The 23506-nt window shown below is 45.1% G+C and overlaps 1 protein-coding gene across 1 annotated transcript in view; it reads left to right on the top strand.

The window, feature by feature from the left end:
* The window catches only part of GPC3 (glypican 3), a 399435-nt gene that overhangs the window by 339267 nt on the left and 36662 nt on the right, over positions 1–23506 (top strand). The window contains exon 7 of the mRNA XM_032843339.1: positions 9160–9319. Within this exon, the coding sequence (XP_032699230.1) occupies positions 9160–9319 (160 nt within the window). The remainder of the gene's footprint in view (positions 1–9159; positions 9320–23506) is intronic.

Genomic DNA, 23506 nt, shown 5'->3' with positions numbered 1-23506 from the left:
ACGTGGAAGCAGTGCCCAGACAAGAGCAGCTCTGGGTGTGGGTGGCCTTCTCACTGATTCTGTTAGGAAGCCCAGCCTCTAGCAGGGCCGTTCACTGTCGCTAACGTCTCTGTGTGCCCCCTTAGTGCACACACCCGTATATTACTGGGAGCATCCAGATGGGTTTCCTCAGGGAGCTCTGGTGGTACAATCGGTTAGCATGCGGTGCTCATATGCAAGGGTTTCCTCAGACTCTTAAAAAACTTTCACCCAGGGCGCCTGGGTGGCTCAGTGGGTCAAAGCTTCTGCCTTCGGCTTGGGTCATGATCCCAGGGTCCTGGGATCGAGTCCCGCATCGGGCTCTCTGCTCAGCGGGGAGCCTGCTTCCCTCTCTCTCTCTGCCTGCCTCTCTGCCTACGTGTGAGCTCTCTGTCAAATAAATAAATAAATAAATCTTAAAAACAAAAACTTCCACCTAGCCTTCTTTCCGGTACTTCCGTGTCTGGCCATGGAGTGTTACTTGTTCTGCCTTACAAGGCTTTTGGAATAAGCTTTTCGGGTCTGCTTCTGGGACTGCTACTGCTGCTCCTTCTCCTCGCCTTCCTCTTCAAGATCGTTCTTAGCCTCAGCCACAGAGTTAACATGTTCAAGAACTTGCTATCTCGCCAAGCAACGTGCTAAACACCTTCTACTCCATCATCTCTTTATTTGTTCACTTTTCCATTTACTGAATATTTTTCGAGTATTTACTTTGTACCAAACACTGCGTTGTATACACACTGGTCATCAAAGCAGACCATTATCCCTTCTGTTAGTCTAGTGGAGGTGCAACAGGGGAATTTCTCCTTAGAAACCATGGAAAGTTCTGTGACAGGATGCCACACGGGACTCTGAAAGGTGAGTGACTAGCATTCTCCTCCATTTTACAAGAAAACTGAAGTTCAGAGAGACTACATAACTTGCCCGAAGTAACACAGCTCCTAAGTAGGCCGAGTGGCAATTCAAATCCATGCTGGTCAGATTCCAAAGCTCACGCTCTTAACTGCGTGACTTTATTGCCTCTCCAATGTGTGAAGTACAGATACAGCCATTAATTCTAGCCCTACGTGTTGGAGTTCTGGCTTCATCTCAAATGTGTGGACTTGCAATTGTTTCCAATTAGTTGTGGCTGTGGCTTGGTGCATTTGTTCAAAGAAAGTGTGCACACAAAACAGAGGTCACGTGCCCTCAGTTTTGTGGATGTGCACGATGTATAAACGTTGGGATCATGGCATTTGTTTCCCATTAGCTTATGCTACTCGAATGCAAACAGTAAAGCATGTGTTTACATTGCTGTGGACATGGAAATCTGGGCCCCCCAAAGCATTCCTTGCAGGTTGTATAAAGCCGAGCATCCAAATCGTTCAAAATAAGTTTTGTAAGCCCAGCTTAATAGCTTTAAAATGTAACCTGGATCCCAGATATTGAAAAATGGCCCAGAGAGAGGTATGTGAGTGGCCCAAGGAGACAAGACCAGCTAAAGCCTCCAACTATGTACCAAGCCCCATATTTGCAATTCTCTATTTTGTTTCTGATCTTTTATTTTTAAAAAGCTCAAGAGCTTAAAGTCAAGAAAACTCTTAGCCATGTAGCAGCAGTCATGGAATTTTTCATTCTATTCTAACCAGCTGTCTGAAGCTTTTCAAAACAAACCTGTTTGTGATGAGATGGTTTGGTTATTTAAGGCACAGTAGATGGCAAGGCTGGGAAAAGCAAGTGGGAGGCATCCAGTGCCATTATCTCTCCCCTCCCCAGGTCTCCCACCCAATAACAAAAAGCTCACCCACCAAGCTGTTGTTCACAGCCAGCATCTGTGAAGGTGGGAATGAACTAGAAACTATCATCTCAGGTAAAGCCAGTTCGGATGGCAAGAATGTGAAATGAAGGCCTCATTAGTTGATGTCTTTACTTAACACCGCATGTTGTTGTTGTTGTTTTAAGAGCTCTGGGCTTAGAAACAGAAGCCCTTATTTTTAATGAGGCCTCCAACTCTTACTCAGGGACTTGGTCAAGTTATGCCCTCTCTCTGAGGCTCAGTGTCCTCCCTTGATGGGGGAGAGAGGGATGGCAGTCTTCCTCGTTACACAAACCGGTAGTAAGGAGTTGAGGATTCCGTTAGAGAACATATGTCGAGCCCTAACACAGTGTGTGGCTGCTCAGGTTCATCTCTTTGCAATCAAGATAATTTCAAGAGGCATGTTATTTATACCGTGTAGACAGATCAAGAGTTGCTGCTCTCGCTGGCCTAATTTCAGCATATTTGATCCCCCTAAGAACAACAAGTATGTTCTTTGATCTTAGTTCTCCCGCCAACCAGGCATGAAAAGAGCTTTGGCCAAATCACATCGACCCGTGCCATGGTGTTCTTTTGGTATCCTGGTTATGGTTTTAAGAACATGAAATTGCTATAGTCTAGGAAGCCCCCTCCTTTCCCCCCCCTTACACTGTGGTTCTAATTTTCTTAAGTAATTATTCCAGGCTTTTTAGTTCCTTTTATCACACAGTCCTGGGTACCTGTTCCAAAGCTAACTTTAAATATTTCACTTTCTAATCAAACAAAGTCACTCACCTTTACACAAGGGGTATGTTCATTAACGACAAAGACAGAAAGGTCATGATGTCCATACTTAAGCGAAAAGGAAATCATTGGATTGAATTTACTTTAAAGAAATAATGGTTTGAAGAGCACGTATCGAGGAATTCAAGCACACGCGAGGCTAAGGGGACTCTTTACCAAACATGATCTCAGACGATTTCTGGGAAGTAGAGTGACACTGGAGCAGCCTTTCTTTAAGTGGGAACCCGGGTTCCCTTGTGGCAAGATGGCAGGAGACCAGTCTAGTCAAAAATGCAGGTCTGTGCCCCACCTCAGGCCTACTAAATTAGGAGCTCTGTGGATGGGTCCTGGGAGTCTGAGTTTTTAACAAGCATCCAGGGGGATTCTTACGGACATTAAAGACTCATTCCCATGGTGTATAAAAAAGTACACATCCTTTTCCTTATTTTTTTAAAGTAATCTCTAGCACGACATGAGCCTTAAACTCATGACCCCAAGATCAGGAGTCACACACTCTACTGACGAAGCCAGCCAGGCGCCCCTAAAAGAATGTATATGCCCGGGGCACCTGGGTGGCTCAATGGGTTAAGCGTCTGCCTTCGCCTCAGGTCATGATCTCAGGGTCCTGGGATCAAGCCCCACGTTGGGCTCTCTGCTCGGTAGGGAGCCTGCTTCCCTTTCTCTCTCTCTGCCTGCCTCTCTGCCTACTTGTGATCTCTCTCTCTCTCTGTCAAATAAATAAAGTCTTTTTAAAAATATTAGATTGTAAAATAAAAATGGATTATATATTTAAGCAATTGTGATAGTCTCATGCATTTCAACCCGAGTTGCAAGGAGGCTAGGAGCTGTAGAAAAAGTTGGCTGTGAAAAAGGCCTGTACGCTTCTTGCTAAGGCCCGCCAAACAAGGCATAGCAGAAATGTCAGGCTTATGGAATGATGACTGGGGGAGGGGAGTGAAATAATCAGATCTGTGTTTTGAGAAGATAGTTTACCCTGATAATCATTATGCTGCCCCTTGGCTTTTAAAAGGCTCAAGGGATAGTGTCCTTTGAAAACGGTGAACAGTTAATCAAAAGCATTAGACACCGAGAGTTAGCTGATTTGTGGGCAAGGCCCTCCTAACTTTCTTTTTACAAAGTGAGTGTGCCGTCTGGAAGACATTGTAAAGAGCGAGAGAGGGAACAAAAAGGTCAATAACGTGAACCGTAATTAGCTGATTTGATTTTGGTGCCAAATTCCGGGCAGTACTAAATCTACAGTTCTCACTGGCAGTTCCCCATCTCTGACGCATCACCCTTCTTTCAACACTCTGAGGCTTCAGACCCTTCTTTAGGACTTTTGCCTTAACAATGGTTTTCTAGGTTTGGATTTGTTTTGTCAATGTGTGCGGGTGAGGCTCATCGGCAGATAATCCTTCAATGTCAAAGTCGTCTCCAAAAGGGAGCCATTTAAGCCTCAAGAAGTAATCTTGCTGGCAGTGTTTTAAAGTCGGGTTTTTTTTTTTTTTTAATTGTACTTGGAAAAAAAAAAAAAAAGAAGAAGAAGAACTACCAGAGGATGCCGGGGGCATCATAATCAAGGTTAGAAAATGGCCTCTCAAAGATTAGCTATTGATCTTCGTCAGGGCTGTCCAAAAGCATTTAACTCCTCATTCACATGTTCTTGTGTCATTAATCTGTGCTCTGGCTTTCGCATTTTCATGACATTATGGCAGTAGCTTTGAAAGAATTAAAGATACCATGCTGCTTTATTTTGCTTCCATTTAACAGCCCATTTATTGAGTGCCTACTGTGTGCCAGACACTGTCTTAAATGCCATGAGGTTCAAAGACAAAGAAGACTCTGCCCCTGGGCAGCTCACAGTCTAACGGTAGAGCGCAGTCAGACGTCCACTCAACAGTGCCAGGTTGCATACATAGAGCGCTATTTAGTAGGTACAGACAAAGGAAGCGGCGATGGAAGAGAGAGAGGGCAGGCCATAAAGACAGTCTATAGCAGGAAGGCTTTCTTAAGGAAGTGGCATTTGAACTTGGCTTGGAAGGATGGCGTGCTTTCAACAGACGGCAATGAAAACAGCTCATATTAGGTGCTCAATTAACGTTTGCCAATGGGACTGATGACAGGCACACTTAGGAGACATGCTTGAGGAATGGCAAGTTCTCTCATCTCCATCTGACCGTGAGTTCCCCTGAAGGGAACAGTTCTTACTCAGGTACTCTGTGACACACATGAAGGACGTACTTTTGAAAATTAACCTAAAAATGCTGACGTCAAAAGCAATTTTCTCACATAAAATAATGGTAAATGGTAGTCGGTCAAACCGAAGTGAGAATTTAGCCTAGATTGGTTTTGTGAACCCTGGTGCTCCAAGAAGCCTCGGGAGGCACAGGTTCAAAATTACTTGCACAGCAGGACCAAGGTGTTATTTTGCCTTTTTCACTGGGTGGATATTGGCACCAATGGTGAGTACAAGTGTCAGCAGTGCCAGCAATGACACCAAACTGTACCAGCAGTCATTATATTCGTCACCGGCACACAGCTGCAGGAAACTAAAAGGCAATTTCACTTGAGGATATCACGGCTGGCCATTAAATTTTTTTTTCATGGCTGGGGCATCTGGCTAGCTCAGGTAGTGGAGCACGCAATCCTTGATCTTGAGATCATGAGTTTGAACCCCGTGGTGGGCATAGAGATTACTTTAAAAAAAAAAAAAGAGAGTTATGGCTGAAACAGTAAAAATGGCTAGTTGATTAAACTGTAAGTCCTGAGTGTCCTTTAAAAAAATATTCTGGGGGCGCCTGGGTGGCTCAGTGGGTTGAGCCTCTGCCTTTGGCTCAGGTCATGATCCCAGGGTCCTGGGATTGAGCCCCGCATCGAGCTCTTTGCTCAGCAGGGAGCCTGCTTCTCCCTCTCTCTCTGCCTGCCTCTCTGCCTATTTGTGATCCCTCTCTCTGTTAAATAAATAAATAAAATATTAAAAAAATATATATTCTGTGTGTATGGGGCCCCTGGGTGGGCCAGTCAGTTAAGTGTCTGACTTGGTTTCGGCTCAGGTCATGATCTCGGGGTCCTAGGATCGAGCCCCGTGTTGGGCTCCCTGCTGGGCGTGGAGTCTTCCTGAGAATCTCTCTCTCTCTCTCTGCCCCTCCTGCTCAGGCTCTCTCCTCCTCCTCTCTCTCTAAAATAAATAAATACATCTTAAAAACAATATTCTGTGAAGTACACATGAGGTGTTTCTGCTGCAAACCATGTAAATGTGCGTGTCAAGGAAAAGCACTTGTACGATTATTTGAGCTATGAGCTAAACTGGCCTCATTTTCAGGTAATGCTATTTTTGTTTGAAATAATGACTGATAAATGCGGCTACCCAACCTTGAGCATTTGCTAGACATTTTCTTTGAAAGGAACAAAGAGAGCCCATCAGTTAAAGGAAAAGCTGATAGGATTTGTTGCCAATGATAAAATTTAAACTTTCAAGAGAAAATAAAAATTTTGGAAAACTTTATCTGCTACCATGAGCTTGAGAGCTTCCCAATTGACTTTTCGTAATGAGGTTGGAGGTGAAGTAATTAATGAATGTGGGTTTTTTAAATGTATCATATAATAAAAGGCATTGACATTTGGAAGAGCTGCACAGCTCAGTGAACCAATTTTTGGATGACCCAAATATGATGATACAAAATGGGTAAAAGTCCCAAAGTTCAGAACACACCAATGGATTTGAACGTAACAGAACACGAAACATTGATTCATGTGGTTTTCATATTCCACGCTGCAACTAACTTTTCCCACTTGTTGTTTTTATGAAGTATCACTGAAAAACATCCGCAGTTATCTGGAAAGGCTACTCAAACACTTTCCTCTTTTTCTCACTACATATCTGTGAGACACTGGAATTTGTACAAATATTCCAATCAAAACAACATGTAACAACAGATTGGATGGAGAAGCAGATATGATAGTCCAGCTACCATATTAAGACGGAATTTAAAGAGATTTGCAAAAATGTAAAACAATGCCGCCCTTCCTTCTAACTATTCTATGTCGGGGGAAAATATATTTCATTTCCATTAGAAAATTTTATTTATGTTAACACATCATGGGTTTATTACTGTTTAAACTAGTTATTAAATATTTTTTACATTTCTCAGTTATAATTTCTAAGACAGGAAATGTCAATAGATATGACTTGTATAAACAGAAGTTCTCTGGGATTATGAACAAGAGTATAAAGGATCCCTGAGAACAAAAAAGTTGAGAAATCACTAGGCTAGCTGATCCTAGCCTAAGCATCTATATTATACATTTTTTTTAGCTTTTATGTATTTATTTGACACAGGGAGAGAACTCAAGAGCTTACAGGCAGGGGGGAGGGGCAGGGGGGAAGGGGGAGCATCAGGCTCCCTGCTGAGCAAGGAGCCTGATGCAGGACTCTATCCCAGGACCTTGGGATCATGACCTGAGCTGAAGGCAGACACAACCAACTGAGCCACCTGGGTGTCCTAATACACTTATTTTTTAAAGATTTTATTTATTCATTTTTTTTTTTTTTGAGAGAGAGAGAACAGCAAGGGGGAAGAGCAGAGGGAGAGGGAGAAGCAGTTTTCCCAATGAGCAGGGAGTCCAACACGGGGCTTGATCCCAGGACCCTGAGATCCTGACCTGCGCCGAAGGCAGACGCTTCCCTGACTGAGCCACCCAGGTGCCCTTATGTTATACATTTAGATGTGTATGATGAGTTGGGGTGGGGAGGGTTGGGGGGGGATACATTAGAGCAGCAGGGTGGAGATGGTACTAGATGGGATCCTGTAGGTGGCTTGGCTTCTCCAACACCATTAGAGGTTGCTGGACTTTTCTTTCTTTGCTTGAAAAAAGAAACCCATGGCCACATTTCTCTATGGTATATAGCCTGTTCCAAGTAGATCTTGGGGTAGGAGCTAAATCACAGGTGGAGAACATGAAAGTATACTTTGCAGTGACAATGAACATGGATAATGGAAACCACAGAAACCAAGATGTGTCCATATACGCATTTTTTTTCCTGGATACCTCTTGTGTAATCACAGATATCTCACTTTTGGTAGATCCAGCATCTCGTGTTGGCTGTTTTTTAGAAGTACGAGGGGAGCCCCACTTTTTGGGCTGTAAATGAGTGGTAGGGCAGGGATAGAGGACCCTGGAATGCAGCCGTGGTGAGAGATGGCAGGAGAAATTCATGGGGTCTGAAAACTGCCTTCAGAGACTGTGCTGTGAGCTGGGCTTCTGGGTCAGTGGAGAGATTTGGGGGAGGGAGGTGGGAGTCACTGTACAATTAAAAAGGCATTGGGAGGGCACCTGGGTGGCTCAGTGGGTTAAGCATCTGCCTTCGGCTTTGGTCATGATCCCAGCATCCTGGGATCCAGCCCCGCATCAGGGTCTGCTCAGCAAGGAGCCTGCTTCCCTCCCTAGCTCTCCCTGCATATGTTCCCTCTCTCGATGTCTCACTGAAATAAATAAATGAAATCTTAAAAAAAAAAAGGCATTGACTATGTAACTGAAAAGCCAGACACTGAGGGAAAAAACGGACAGGACTCTTAGTAGGCTTATTATATACAATAAAGCAACATGAATTTCAAACCACCTTATGGAAATTGTGAAAGAGGGAGAGATTTTCAAAGTTTTCCTAGTGGTCATGGCATGGCATGTTGGCCATTAATCATAAGTATGTATTTAAAATGTGTGTAAAATGCCACTGCTGGTCTCTTCATCTGGTGGGAAGCATTTGTTGTTTGAATTCAATGGAAATACCATTGTAGGAGGCTCCCATAGGGATGTTTTCTGACCTTGGTGTCCCCTCAGCCTATAAATATGTTTTGTTGGTCACATCTTAAGTTTCTCATCATTGAGGTTTCCTACCACAGAGCCTTTCGGGGACTTAAATACCACAGTATGGAAGGTCTGATGCAGTACATACTAGCTACTGGGTGGTAGATGTAGCAGGGAGGAGTAGAGAATCATGTCAAATGTTATAGAACATTCCAGAAGTATAAAACTCTCAAGAACATAAGCAGTGGGGATGCCTGGGTGGCTCAGTTGGTTGGTTTCAGCTCAGGCCATGGTGATCTTAGGGTCATGGGATCGAGCCCCACCTTGGGCTCTGGGCTCAGCAGAGTCTGCTTAAGCTTCTCTTCTTTTCCCTCTCCCTCTGCCCTCCCACCAAATAAATAAATAATATTCTTTTAAAAAAGAATCTAGGGATGCCTGGGTGGCTCAGTCGGTTAAGTGACCAACTCTTGGTTTCAGCTCAGATCGTGATCTCAGGGTCATGAGATCGAGCCCCACTGGGCTCCACGTTTAGCGCAGTCTGCTTGGGACTCTCTACCCCCTTCTCTCTGCCCCTCCCTCGTGCTCTTGCTCTCTCTCCCTTTCAAATAAATAAATAAATCTTTAAAAAAAAAAAAAGAATACAAGCAGTTTACACTTACCTACATTGGAAAAAATTTTTTTTAAAGATTCTGCTAACTCATTCAACGTTTAATAATGCCTCCTGACACTGTTTTAGACCTCCCCTCAATTGCTGCTACATTTCTGTTCATTTCTTTCAGCTCCTGAGAACCATGTCTGTGCCCAAAGGTAGAGTTCTGGATAAAAACCTTGACGAGGAAGGGCTGGAAAGCGGCGATTGCGGCGACGATGAGGACGAGTGCATCGGGGGCTCCGGGGATGGGGCGATGAAAGTGAGGAACCAGCTCCGCTTCCTTGCAGGTGCGTGTGCGAGCCGGCTGGCAGCCGAGCCTATTCAACACCAGTTCACTCTAACTTTGCAGAAGTCCCCTCTACCTACAATGCCATCAACTCTGCAAGGAAATATTATACTCTGGGGTGGGGGGGTAGAGTTTTCAGGTCGTCTTTTTTGTTGTTGTTGTTTTTCCCATCTCTGGACCTGGGTAAATGAAAAAGGTAACTTCCAGTTTTTGTTTTTTATTGTCTAAAACGAACTGACCAAATCAGGTGGCCCTGTTTCCTGTTGGACATTCCTTGGTTCTTCTCAGTTATAAAAAGCCACGCCATCTTGGGGGTCCAGTGAGCACCAACAATGGGGTAACTTCGGAAGGAAGCATAAGCATACTGCTCTTGTTTCTGTCTTCATACCGTTGCCCATGTTTATTTCTGTGTAGATACCCCTCTTTCGTCCCTTCTTCAGTTACACCCAACCCTCTACTGTATGTTAACTCTACTGGAATTAAAACTTAAAATTTGCATTTTCAGTATGCTTCAGTGACGAAAAGCTAGCTTTGGGGGTAGAGCAAACCTGTATTTGCATTCTGGCTCCCTTCCTCCTAGGTCTTCACTCCCTCGTCCGTCAAATGGGGTCAGTACCCCAACTTCATGGGCCTGTTGGAGGATTACATCAAGAGGGAAAGTCTGTAAGCATCTAGCCTAGTACCTAGCTCAAACAGGGTGGTCCATAATTGTTAGTTTCCTGGAACGAAATCTTCCCTACCATCTCAGTCTACACACATCCGCCATCCTCTCTGAATTGCTAAGACAAACTCTGCCACTGCTTTTCAAGAAATAGTCTGCCATGGCTCCCAAGTTCCATTCCTAGGACATAACATGATCACATGGAGGCTGGCATCTTATAATAAGGAAAAATAACAGAACCCAACGTTCTCTGGACATTAACCAGACTCCACGCACCGTGCCGGAACTTTGCCGACATTGTCTTGTATTGTTTCCACTGTGACCGAGGGGTGGTTATTATTCCCACTTTACAGATGAGAAAACTAATGCTGGAAGAGGTAGAATAATTTGCTTAAGGTCGTGCGGTCACTAAGGGCAGAGTCAAGATTCAGAACCAGCCAGTGAGATTTCAGAGGCCTCTCTCTGAATAACCCTACTCTGATTCTTCTTTCTCTGCTCTTCTAGACAATTCTAAAAAGCCTGAACTCTGTTTTGCATTTTGCCACCCAGAACAGCTTTCAGTCATCTAAAGGTTGCCCAGATGAGTTGCCAAAATATTAAGTAGCTCCAGCATCGGTCCTTGGGACACATTGCTTTTCATCCTTCTCCAAAAATGTCCCGACCTACCCCTCCTCTCGCTTTCCTGCCCATAAGCCCCATCCCTATCCATTTGAAAATGCTACACCACAATTCCATGGCTACTTAACTTTTTTCAACAGTGTTTGGTAGGGGACCTTGTCAAGGGCCTTTTCAAAACCTAAATAGATTACATCCACTGGTTTCCCTTTGTCCACGTTGCACATTTATCCTCTCAAAGAATGCTAGTCAATTAGTTAGGCATGATTAAGCCTAAGTGCTTTGTAAACTGTAAAACACTACACAAATGGTGGTTAATTTAATTTACAGGAAAAATGATGCCTTACTCCCAATAGGTTACACTCGTGTAACATGTTCAGCCATCCTTCCAGCCTGGCGCTCCCTCCATCCCCTTTGAAATGCTTCTCGTGGAGAGGAGACTCACTGGCAATCCGCCAGGCTCATGGCACAATAGCTATTTGGAACGACAAGCTCTACACTTTGGTCAGCTCTTACACAATTTTACCCCAAATCTGGGTGGATGCCATCTGGTCCTGGTGATTCATTGACATCCACTTAGTCAACCAGACTTGGAACACTCTGTGCGTTTACTGCCATCTCACTCAGAACTTCCAAAAGTTTTCCTCCAAAACACAAATTGGGAATTTAGAAAAAATAAATAAAAATAAAAACAAGGCTCAGAGGAAGTTCAGACCCTCTTTTTATCTCCCTTTTGTCCCGGAACAGAACTTTTACCCGTGTACACCATGACCAGCCAGCAGTCACCCTGGCTGGCTGCCCTGGCTCACTTCTTCCCTTGTTTTGCATTGGATGAAATGCAGGACACCTCTCTTCCCATCTTTGCTTCGAACTCCCCTGTGTCCTAGGGCAGGCCCCTTTCCTTTTCTTAAAAGTCAGTTTCTAAAAAAAAATAGAAAGAAAGAAAGGAAAGAAGTCAGATTCTCCGTTTGTGAAACAGAGACTACCCCATGCTCGTGGGCCCTGCTAGGGTGGGCAATCCGCAATCGTGTTCATCAATTTGGCTTGAGTCCCTGGCAGGGTGCCTATTGTAGTCTCGGGGATATCTTCTTTAGAGTTTTCTTCTTACCTTGTAGGTCCCCTGCTTTCTTACTTCACTTTTCTTGGTTATGTAAGATTGTGGCAATTCAATATCATCATCATCATCGTCGTTGTCATCATCAACTCATCCATGCAAAGCATTTGGCACAATGCCTGGCATCTAGGAAGCACTCAAAAAATCCTATCTACTCTTAAAATGATGGGTCTGTTGCTGCCTTTGCTGACCTCTGGGAGCTCAAAGAGCCTGCAGATGTAGCTTAGAATTAGCTTGTTTTATTAGTTTGTTCACTTCAGACCCATAAAAGACAGTTAAAACCAGGTAGCCAATGTTCAGCAATATCCCCGATATGCCTTGCTATTCCAGGTGGAATCCATGGTCCAGGAACATCTGTATCATCTGGGAGCCTGTTAGAATCGCAGACACTCAGGGCTCACCTCAAGACCCACCCAATCACAGGTCATGTTAATAAGAGCCCTGGGTGATTTGTTGGCAGCCCTTACCGCCTTCTTTTTGAGCACTTGCAGCATTTTGGTTTCATACCTGAAGCATCTAAGAAGCCACTAAGCTGGCCCACGGGGAGCTAAGTGTTGCAGGCAGTAGGAAAGAGGCCTGAGGCCCAATCACCCACGTGGTAGGTTAGGACACTGGGATTCCAACTGTTTGCACGTTTCCTCCCAGTGGGACCTTGAGCGGGTCATATATTGCTCTGAGCCTCAGTTTGCCCAGCTGTAAGATAGGCCTGTGCATCCTTGCCAACCTCAGTGCATTGTGGAAATCAAAGGTGCTGATGAGTGTGGAGGTGCTTTGCAACCTGTTGAGCTCTACAGATATTTATAACAACCGGGAGACTGTTACTATGAATCCCCAGATCTCTGGAAGCTCTCTGGCTTTCTCAGCATCGCTAGCTTGGCATGTGTTTTCTGCAAAGATAGAACTGAGCCCATGAGTTAGAAAAGGCTTTTGCACTGAGCACCATGTTCAGACTCCCTTCCAGAGACAGACCATCCGTGCTGGAGCTGGTGCAGTAAATGGACGGTCTTGTTGCTGGGCTGCCATCAGCCTGGTTCCCAGTTACTGGCCTTGTCAAAGCCCTTATTTATCATAAGCTGCTTGGGAAGCCGGCTGCTCCCAGCAGTTTGGCCGGGGCTGATTCCTGAGAAGCTTTGCAAGCTCTGGCCAGGTGTCCCTAGCCAAGACATGATGACTAAGCATCTTAAGCATCTGGCCCCTCTCCGGCAAGTCTCCACTCTCACCCACACGGAAAACTACATGCACATGTGCATGTACTCTTGTAGGCACATGCATTTGTGCACATGCGTGCACGCACACACACACACACAAACACACCTGCTCTTGAAAACAATCGAAACATGCTTATAAAGCAACCCAGCATGAAAGACCCATCTCAAAGGTCCCTGTCACCACTCCCTCACCCCCTTCCTCCCTGGGCTTGTTCTTGCTCCAACTTTCACTAGTCCATGGGTACAGCCAGAACATTCTGGGGATCCTAATGTCTTTTGCACTGCAAGTCAGAGAAAGCAGATGATCTTGACTCAAGCTGGGTCAGAGACTGGGGGAAGTGATCACAGATGCCGTGGAAGCCTCGTTCTTGGGATGAGAGAAGTGGAAACAGGCCCGAGAAGATAAACACATTCCTAGTGGTTGCGCGGGAGTAGGGTAGCTCGAGCTGGTTGGTGGGGAGCTGAGGAGGAGGAGTTACAATCTCGGGCTCACATCTCAAGCCAGTATTAAAACCAAGTGGATGTTTCTTAAGCATTTAAACACATGTCTCTTGTGGAAGGGTTCACCCTCAAGAAACTTTCAGTTTGGCCGTGTCAGTGTGAGGACTAAAGAGAGAAAATCTTGCACTTGTTCCCGGGCTGGGGGTCAGGGAGAAGGTGAAGTCCAGGCCCAGGCAGGTCCCTTTTGCCACTCGGTGCTGTCGCATCGGGGCGTTGTGAGGAGAAGCAGCTGTCCGCTCTGCCCCACCAGTCACCTCCTCCCCGCGGTGCTGGAGCGAAGCCATTAAGACTCAACAGCTGTGGGCCCCGTGAGTCTCTACACTCAACATTTCCTCCTTGCTGTTACTTTACAATCTGGAGGCAAAAACAAACAAACAAACAAAAAAAAAAAACCAGCCAGGACAAAACAAAGCAGAACCAAAAAAAACATTTAGGAAATATTTTTTTCGGCCCGTGATTTTCATTCATATTCTTAGCTCATCAAGTGCAGCCTTATATTCTGACTCGTAGCAAGCCTGTCCATGTAGAGGAGGTGAAGGACTCTTCGCCAGCTTACCTCTTCTGAGTCGTCAAGTCAGACCTTCATAATGCTGGCTGGCAGTCACTTTGTATGAGTAAATTCATTAACGACTTGGTTTGGTGAGAAGGATAAAACCAATGGAGGAACTGTGATGGGCCATTTCTCAGGGGTGACACCTGCAAGATTATAACATTTTAGACCAAATCATGTAGCCTGCAGAAGAATAAGTAGAAAGTTTGTAGAGGAATGAAATGTCCTGGGAGATTTTTTTTTTAATGGGAAGGTTGTTGAGTCCTGTTCAGAGATCAAAATACATGTGGATACAGTAATATATTTATATGACCCTATTGGTCATAAGTCCAGGAATAAATTACGGCGGTTTTCCCAAAGTATATTTTATAGTTTGATAGGCCTCCTTCCTCTGCACACTTTGCTTCTCACTATGTAACTCACTCCCAGAGTTCTCAGGAAGGGCCACCTGGGGCTCAGTCGGTTGAGCATCTGACTCTGGGTTTCGGCTCAGGTCATGATCTTGGGGTCCTGGGTTTGAGACCCACGTTGGGCTCTGCGCTAGGCGGGGAGTCTGCTTGAGATGCTCTCTCTCCCTCTCCCTCTTCCACTCATCCCCACTCATGCGCTTTCTCGTGCTCTCTCTCTCAAATAAATAAATACATCCTTAAAACAAATATTTCCTGACTTGCCCACTTCCAAAAGTTGTCAAATGAAACCCAGGTGATAAAGGACATGAAAGTGCTTTATAAACTGTAAAAGCAGTTTCTCAGTTGGGGTAATATTGTTAATACCGTTTAGTACCATTGGGCTATAAGTTTTAGTTGCCAAAAGCCTGTAGCTAAAATTAGAAAAATTAAGTCCCCAGTGTTCTGGCCAGCAACTTTCACTATAATATGCTCCTTTTCCATCCCCAAGATGGTGTTTTTTAGTTACTCATTAACTTGCTTCTAGCCCAGCGAGGAGGTATTTGAACAATGACAAATATGTCTGCTGAGTTGTGCAAATAACCACAGTGACAACAGTGGTAGTCACCTACATCTTGAAAGAATCACAGCTAGTTACGTTTTGTTTTCTTTGGTGTTAGTGGGACAGTGAGGGCAAGGGTGCACAAGTTGGTGAAGGTCAAGAAAGGGCCTGTGATTTTTTTTTTTCCATTCTATCTGGCTCTTAGCTCTAAGCAATCTGCTTTCATGCCTTGATCTTTTCGAGAACAAACGCCATAGGGAAGCCTAAGGAAGCACTTCGCTCGGATACAGACCAGGTGGTTCTTGCTCACAGACTGACGAGGCAGCCAATCTCATCTCTCCCCAGAGCTTTGGGCAGTTGCCATGGCTCCCAGAGACAGATTTTGATGTGAGCTTTAAGAGCGAGTGATAAAAGTTTCAGTACGTGTTCAGTACGTGTACCCAGAAAAGGCCCTTCTCCGTGCTATAGGGTCGCCTAGTGAATTAGTTCAGCTAAGCTGGTGGTAGATGAGAGTAAGGAAAGGTAAAAAAACTTTCCGTGAAGCTACCATAACCTGAGATGCTTTAAGGACTGTGTTTCTTATTACTCGTGAGATGTTTCTAGGCCTACTGCCCTGGGAGACTTTCCTGCCTGGGCCATTAGGCTAGGAGGCTTTCATCAAGTGTAACACTATGGTAGTTAGACTTGCCGGTGGGCTTCACATGGAACTCTAAGAATCGGAGGGGGGGTGTCAGGGGGAGTGTGAACGATTTGCAGCCATCGTATTACACTTTATGATCAATTTCAAATGAAAAGGAAACGGTTGAATATATGAATCTGACTAAATGGTACATCTGATTCTCTCTGGATAAAGCCATGTTGACCAATTTAGTGACTGCCTCAACTAGGTTGTGGTCATCTAGTATGACAGAAGCAAATGGGAAGGAGAGAGCGAACACTTTGCAGGTAGAACATGGCAGGAGGAATGAGCAGAAATGTGGCAAGCCCAAAGGCTCCAGGTGAGCTGAAGCCAGCCCTGGAAGAAAATGTCCACAGGGGATCTGGGAAAGCAGGGCCATATGCCATCAACTGGGAAGTACTCCCCTGCAGGAAGAAATACCATCCCAGAAGGAGAGAAAGACATAGTGTCCAGTTCAACCTGCTTAGTGGCCCTGAGCGACGGTCTTTTGCATGGGCCAAATCCAAGGAGCCCAGTGTAATGAGGAATTCTGAGCCTGCAGAGCAAGACAGCAAGTGAAGGTGTCAGGGGCCACCATCAGTCCCGGGGGCCACACTCGGAGATCAGCTCCGAAGCCAGGCTGAGGTCCTGCTCTGATGGGAGGAGGGGCATGGAACCACCAGATGCTTTGGGATCGCCGACCTCCCACGAAACCTGTGAAATGCCACACACGGGCACGTACATCTGCACGCAGGCCCATGTCCTCAAGGCTCTTCCCAATTCACACCATGCCGTCCTTTAACTTTGGTTACTATGGCAAGAAGGTGTCACCAGTTATCTTTTTCTCCTCTTTATTTGCCTGTGGCAGGTACAAGGACAGGTCCAGTCTCCTTTGGTAGAAATGAAGTTACTGGCAAGTTTTTGTTTGATTAGTTGTTTGTTCTTTTCTGGCTTTTTGTTTGTTTGTTTTTCCAGTTTGGTTAGTTGTTTTGAAAAGAAAGTTTGTTATAGTGCCTGCCTACGTACACACCTGGCTAAGAGATGTTTAATGATCCGGTAAAATGATCCGTGGCACTTATGGTTCTTAACATTTCTAAATATACTTGCTGAATTTTAAAAACTGCCTTTTGATCTTTTTTTTTTTTTAAAACAATCCTAATGGGTATGGGTGAGGTTATAAAGGCTTATGTCTTTAAGGTGACAATGGGAGATCAGTGGAGACAGAATCTTATAATTTATAGCTCGTTGATTATATCGGTAATCATTGATTATAATTGGTATACCGATTATATCGGTAATATAATTACCGAATAAATAAAAATCAGTAGCGGCTGTTCTGTAAATTCTGGTGCCTGAGCAGGGAGCAATCTCATTAGCGACTTCAGGATGGACTTCAGAGCAAAGTAGTGTCCTTGACTAACAATGGGCTCCTCAGAGGGTAGAAAGCCAAGTCCTTTTCATGGTATATTTACACTTATCAGCTCCCAGTCACCAACCTCTGCTCCCCTCCCCTGCCTTGTAACTGTCACTTAGTAGGTGTTCAATAAATATTTCATTTATCCATATATTGTGTTTATTTCTCAGCATTTGCTTCCTTTTGCCTCCTATTTGGCAGGTCTTAACCTCCCTGCTTCTTTAATTAGCTTCCTCAAAGTAGCCCTTTGACTTCTAGCAGCTGAAATTGTGAGCAGAGAGATAGGCAGTCCCTGTTCCGGTCCATACGGGATTAGGAGCTCCTGTGAGGCGGGCAGGGCACGCTGTGTGAGATGCTCTCTGTCTGTAGCCTAGCGTACCTCTTGAGGAGAGTGAGCAGGATGGTGAAGAATCTGCAAACAGGCTTAGTGGAAAGAAAAGCGAGAAGAAGTAGCAATGTTCGGTCTATACAAAAAAAGAATTAGGGAGCGTGAACGTTGTCTTCTAATATTTTGAGGTCTTACGTGTGGAAGATGAAGGTAGATCTAGAACCAATATGTGGAATTTACAAGCAGATCTTTTTGACTAAGAAATGGGTGAACTTTCTAACCCTTTGAGTTGTTTCTCAGTGGCATGGATTGCTCTAGGGAACAGTCAGCTTCCTGACTCTGGAGATATTTGACTAGAGATTAAATAACCATCTATCAGAAAGATTGGCTGGGGGAGGGTGCGGTGGGACGTCAGAAAGTGAGCAGATATCTACGTCATGGGCTCTTGACTCTCAGGGTCCTGAAGAACTCAGAGATGCTATGGTTTGATGATGATTCCAACCACGCAAAGAGAGCAAAAGAGAACCAAGATGGCGGAACAAACCAATGAGGCCATTTTTCTGGCTGGGGGGACGAAAGAGAAATGGAGAATCTATTCTTTCTAGTTGTATTTGAGCATGTGTCACCAGTTATGATTTTCTGCAACTTTTTTCCTAAGCAGATGGATCCTTAGGAATGACAGGGATTTTTCCAGGGAGCAGTTCCTTTCCACATCCTCTCTGTCGATCATAGCCTATAGAACTCCAGTTCTCATCTCTCCCCAATTATTTGCAGGCTTGTGGCCTTCCTGCCCCTATGTGAGAAAAACAAACTGGGCTACAACCCCTCCTCCAGCCATGAGCATTTAGCCCTAATGTCTGTACTTTTCAATATCAAGGTTGTCCAGTCCACACCCATCTCCCACACCACTCTCTCACTTCTGACCCTGGCCTCCCAGAAGAGACCAATGCATCTCAAGTTATCTGTGGGGAAAGGACTGGGAGGAGGGGGGGGGGTGTCTGTTCCTCCTGAATCTGTCATGGGCCAGTGATTTTGTAAAACATAATAAAAATGAATTGTCACTGAAAGAAAATCGCAAAAAGGCCTACAAAATATAAGCCACAGTTTTTAACTAGGAGACTCAACAGACCTAAAAAATCTCTCTGTCAAATTGCTATAAAAATTGCCAAGTGCTTACTTCCAATTTCTGTGCTTGTCTCCTCACAGATTGGCAAAAAATAGCAGAGCAGCAGACCCTACTCTGAGTAGGGAGGAGTAGCCTGCTGTCGGTGTCTCTGCCTTGGCTCCCCCTTCCCGTTGGAGCCAATGGTGGAACAGACTCCAAAGCAGCAGCTGAAATGGGGGTGAGGGCAGTGGTGTGCTTCTAGACCTCCGTAAGCGCCATCATCCCATTGCTAGCTTGAGGTTGACTGGGATGGAAATATTTACACCGCAGAAAGCAGCAAAAATGACAAAGCAGGGCTTGATGTATTATTGATCATCTAGACTCTAGACTTAAGAAAGTGATGGGAAAACATCAGCAGTGTGGATTAAACTTTAAATTGTGTGGGTTCTGTCACCATTATGTTGCGAGGAGCACAGAACGTTGAGGGTCCGCTCCTGCGTATTCAGAAATGTCGTCCGAGTTAGCGGAGGAGTCGCTGGCATCGTGGATGAAGGAATGAGATTCCGACATAGATCTTCGTTATTTTCTCTTGTTTTCCTTAATGTAAACCGATGTAGCAGCCGCTGTTCGTGCACGAACTACGCTCACTTGTCAATCACGGCCCTGGTTTGGCTACCGATCTAAGATCTGGGCAAAAATCAATGAAAGGATTCTGTGAGAATCAATCTGTTACAAGGAATTTCTAATAAAGAGTAGTGTATATTTTTTATTATTTGGAAATGGTGTGTTCCACCTCCTTTATTCCACCAACAATTGAAATGAGCTAACATGCATGGGGTTTTTTTTTTGTTTTTTCTGTTTTTTTGAGAACCATTCATTACAGTTACCAGTGTGGTGTGGGGTAAAGGGGGGTACTTCGGAAGATTTGTTTTCTTTCCTTCTTCCTTAAGGGTTCCAGGCTTAAATCAATAGCTTTCTCCACCATGAGGGATGAAAGGTTTCTCTCTTCCTTAGTTATGCTAGAAAATGCGAGAGCCCCTCGTGTTCAGTTACCCCGAAATCTAGGATTCCTTTGGAATCTGAGACTTGGAAACTTTCCTAACTTGGAAACTGTTAACCAGAGCCATAAACTTTTTTTTTCCCCCTCAAAACCCTTTATTCCCTGTTGAGGTTGGTGGGCTCTCACTGCAATCTTTCTGCTTAACCACTGGAAATCTCATCAGTCCCATTCCATGAGATGGGAGTCTTGTAGGGCAGCTCGTGGGGCACTGAGGTAAGGACCACTTTTAGAGGCCAGGGCAGAGGGAGTGGAGCTCCTAATATTGGGTTGCATTTTGTTGGCTTGGTAATCACTTTTTTAACCACCGACCATATGGGCAGAGGTTGGAAGGAAAGCTAAATTTGGAATACACCCCCACTCTCCTTTTCAACATTTCTTTCTTGTTTGTGCCAGGAGGCAACGTATTACTCATACTCTCATCCAGCCCCAATTGCTAGAGGTCTACAGGAATGACATTCTCCCCCGCTGCAGTGGAATCGGGGAGTCGGAGACTTTCTATACCTGTGTGCGGCCGTGTGGAGGAGTGTCCACGCTCGGCTTCTGTGGGTTTCTGAACCTGTCTGTAACACATGGCCCTGGAAGGCTAAGTCTGCCCTGGTGAGGAACTTGGGGACTTGGTCTCTATGGGCTCATAATGTCTTCCTCATTTCTAGGCAACATTCAGAGACTGCGCCTTTCTGCACTAAGTATCTTTCTGACTCGGGCTTTTTGGAGCATGGAACCATGAATCAATCTCTCTGTTTTGTTTTTTTCTTTTTTCCTGTTCTAGCTTTCCTTCTCCCCATACACCTCCTCGTATGGAATAATAGAGCAGGGAAGATGGATGTGTTTGGGACAGCGGTAACGATTGGGGCAGCGTCCACGGAAATCTCCTGCATTTCAGTTCAGCATGCCCTAAACCTGAATGCACAAGCAAACAGGTCTTTTTAGCACCTCGAAGGGGTTTAGAACCAGGTTTGGCTTATGGAATGAGAAGTAGTGTGCCTTCCTTCAAAGAGAGCTCATGGCCTTTCCCCCGACCCCTCGCCAGCTTGCAGTCCAACAGGAATTCTCTTGGCTGTCCCTGGATCGTGGGCATGAATGAAGGGTAACGAAGCCAAATCCATCAACCAGCCTTTCTGAATCTGACCCTGGCTGATTTCTTCCAACTTGGCTCCCACTAACCCCTGCCCCATGCCCAGGTTTCAATAACCTTGAAATCCTCACTGTTCCCTGAACTTGTGGTTCTGCTCTTTAAGGCCTGCCTGGGCCTTTATAAATTCCCTTCTTTGTAATATCCATAAAGCACTCAGCCCAGGGCCTGCACCTTCGTGGGCTCCAATAAATGGTGGCTGTTAATACTCTGCACATGCTGGTCCATTAGCCCATAATGGTTTCCCTTTCTCTACCTTTAAAACTAAGCTCAGATGTCCCTCTTCCTTAAAGCCTAGCCCTAGACAGAGTGCTGTTTTAATACCTGTTCTAGCATTTATCAGTGTGAAGTCAGGCAATTCCCAGTGCCTGACCCAAAATTGGTGCTCAGTAAGTTTTGGTCTCATACAAGCCCTGTCCCTGCCCACATAAGCTCCTCGGCTGGTTGGGAGTGGTGAGGGGAGGTGGGGAGCACAGACACCTAACTAGATCATTATCATGGGATGTGCTCCAAGCACTCATTGCAATGTGCACGGGGAGTTGCAGAAGCACCAGGGAAAAAGCTTCAAACCCAGACCGGGGTGGTGAGAAACTGAGCTGAGTCTCAAACAGTGGGTCGGAGTCAGGTGAAGAGGGGAGCACATTGCATGCTGGGAGGATAGTATGAGATAAGACATGGGAGTGAGAATGGACATGGTGGTTCTCGGGACAATACGCAGGTTGGCGTGGCTAGAGCAGAAAGAGACAAGAGGTAAGGCTAGAAGATCCGTGAGGGGTCAGATCATGAGAGACTTCTATGTGCTGTTGAGGAGCTTGGCCTCGATCCCATAGGGTCTATAAATTCCCAACATACAGCTCCTCAGCCTCCCCAACCACCACCCGTCCCACAGCAGACGTTGGTAATCAATCACAGCACCCCACCGCACGGGCCCAGATGTGACCTCATAATCCTTCTCAACATAACACTGCAGGGAACACCACCATGGGATGGAAGGTGGCACTCTGGTTGGCTGCTGCCTGTGCTTGTGTGTGTGTTTGTGTGTGTGTGTGAGTTGGGAGTATGAGAGACTGCAAGTTATGGGAGAACTATTACTTGGTCAGAGCTGCATTTTGGAAATCTTCATGAAGAAGAAATCTTTAAGAAGAAGAATCAACAGAGCCTGAGTGTTCAGAGGTGGCAGGATGAGGAAGCAAGGGTAGTCAAGGAAAAGGTCAGTGTTTCCCCCTTGGTCAAATGGGCAGATGCTAATGCCATTCAGAGAGAGAGAGAGCATGATGTGTTTGGCATGATAATAATAGCTCACTTTTTGAGTGCTTACTATGTGCCAGGCACTATTTTTAAGCATTTGATATGAAGCAATGGATTCTACCCTCCCAACAACCCTGTGGAGTGGGTACCATTATTATTTCCTGTTTCACAGATAAAGAAACTGTCACAGACAGGTGTAAAATACTGAAGAGCTAACAAAATCAAGGGCACTGAGGGACAACATAAGGGCAAGAAAAGCTGGAAACACATCACTGAGTCATTTGGATGAATATGGATAGAGCCAACCAGGTCATCAGGGACCCATGCTAGGATTTATCGGTTCATCTTAAATGTTTTAGAAACCAAAGGATTTATTATTGTTGGAAGAGGCCCACCACCATGTGTATACATCCATCCCACTTTCACCATGTCTGTTCTGCTCACGAGGGCAAACATCACTAGGAATATGAATTAAAACAAGCCTATCCAAATGATGACCTCAGTGGCTTCCAAATGAATTTTCCAACAAAACAAATTTAGCATTTGTCAAATTAAAAGGGCAAGGTTAGAGGAGTATTGAAATTTAAGAGAATCCATCACATTAAATTGTGCTGTTTTTTTCCCCAGTGATAAACCTTTTCTTATTTTAGCAACTATGCTATGTATGTGTGTGTGTGTGTGCGCGAGCACGCACACACGCGCATAAATGGATAGATTTGCTTCATGTAATAACTTTGTACTTTCCAAAGCATTTCCTCATCCTCTGTTGGAGTGTTCCAATCAGGAATCTAGTTGCTTTAAGGGGCATGCTGTTTCAATGGCTGATAGATGTGTTCTTATTTTCTTGTTAGTTTTACGGTGTCTCTCACTATCTGGGCCATGTCAGCGTCACAGCGGGAAGCACTCCCAGAGGTCAGGCACCTTAGCCAGGAGGTTACAAATGTCCCTGCCCTGCAGCCTGAGCATGCGGCTCAGCATTGGAGTCAAGGTGCAGTGAGGACTGCGCTGCTGGGGATTTCAGACCCCTGGGGCCATGCTGCCTATTAACCCTGAACTCAGACCATGAGACCATGGACTTGCTAATGATCCCACAGTGTCCTCTGGAATTTTTTATAGCTATAAATGAGCTATAAATGTGCATCTTTTGCCTGAACATGCCAGTCTCATTACCACCTCTTTACTTTTGCTCAGACCATTACGTCTGCCAGCAGTGCCCTCTGTTCTCCTGCCCTAACGCCTTCTGATTCTTCAAGACGCACCTCCTCTCCAAAGATCACTCTTGATGACCTCAGCCCTCCATGATTCTCTCTCTTTCCCGGAATCCTTATATCTGCTTTTCTGTACATAAAACAACAACAAAAAAACAACACCAACCAACCAGCAGATTGTGATTCAAAAAAATAACTTTCAGGTTCATCATCTGATTAAATCCTTCTTACAACCCTGCAAGGTCAGCTTTCATGTCAGCTCTTAGAGATAAGAAAACTGAGACTCAGAGCATTAGGTAACTTGACCAAGGTCAAGGGATAGTCAGAGCTCAAACGGGAGCCCAGATCTTTCTAATAACAAAGCCCACTTTTATAGCCACCTCGTTCAGGGGCCATAGTATATAGGTGATAAACATTTGTTGATGACCATTAACTTTT

The sequence above is a fragment of the Lontra canadensis genome, unplaced genomic scaffold (assembly GCF_010015895.1).
Source record: "Lontra canadensis isolate GAN:19392208 unplaced genomic scaffold, GSC_riverotter_1.0 scaffold138, whole genome shotgun sequence".
Taxonomy (NCBI): domain Eukaryota; kingdom Metazoa; phylum Chordata; class Mammalia; order Carnivora; family Mustelidae; genus Lontra; species Lontra canadensis.
This window is presented reverse-complemented; position numbering and strand designations above follow the sequence as displayed.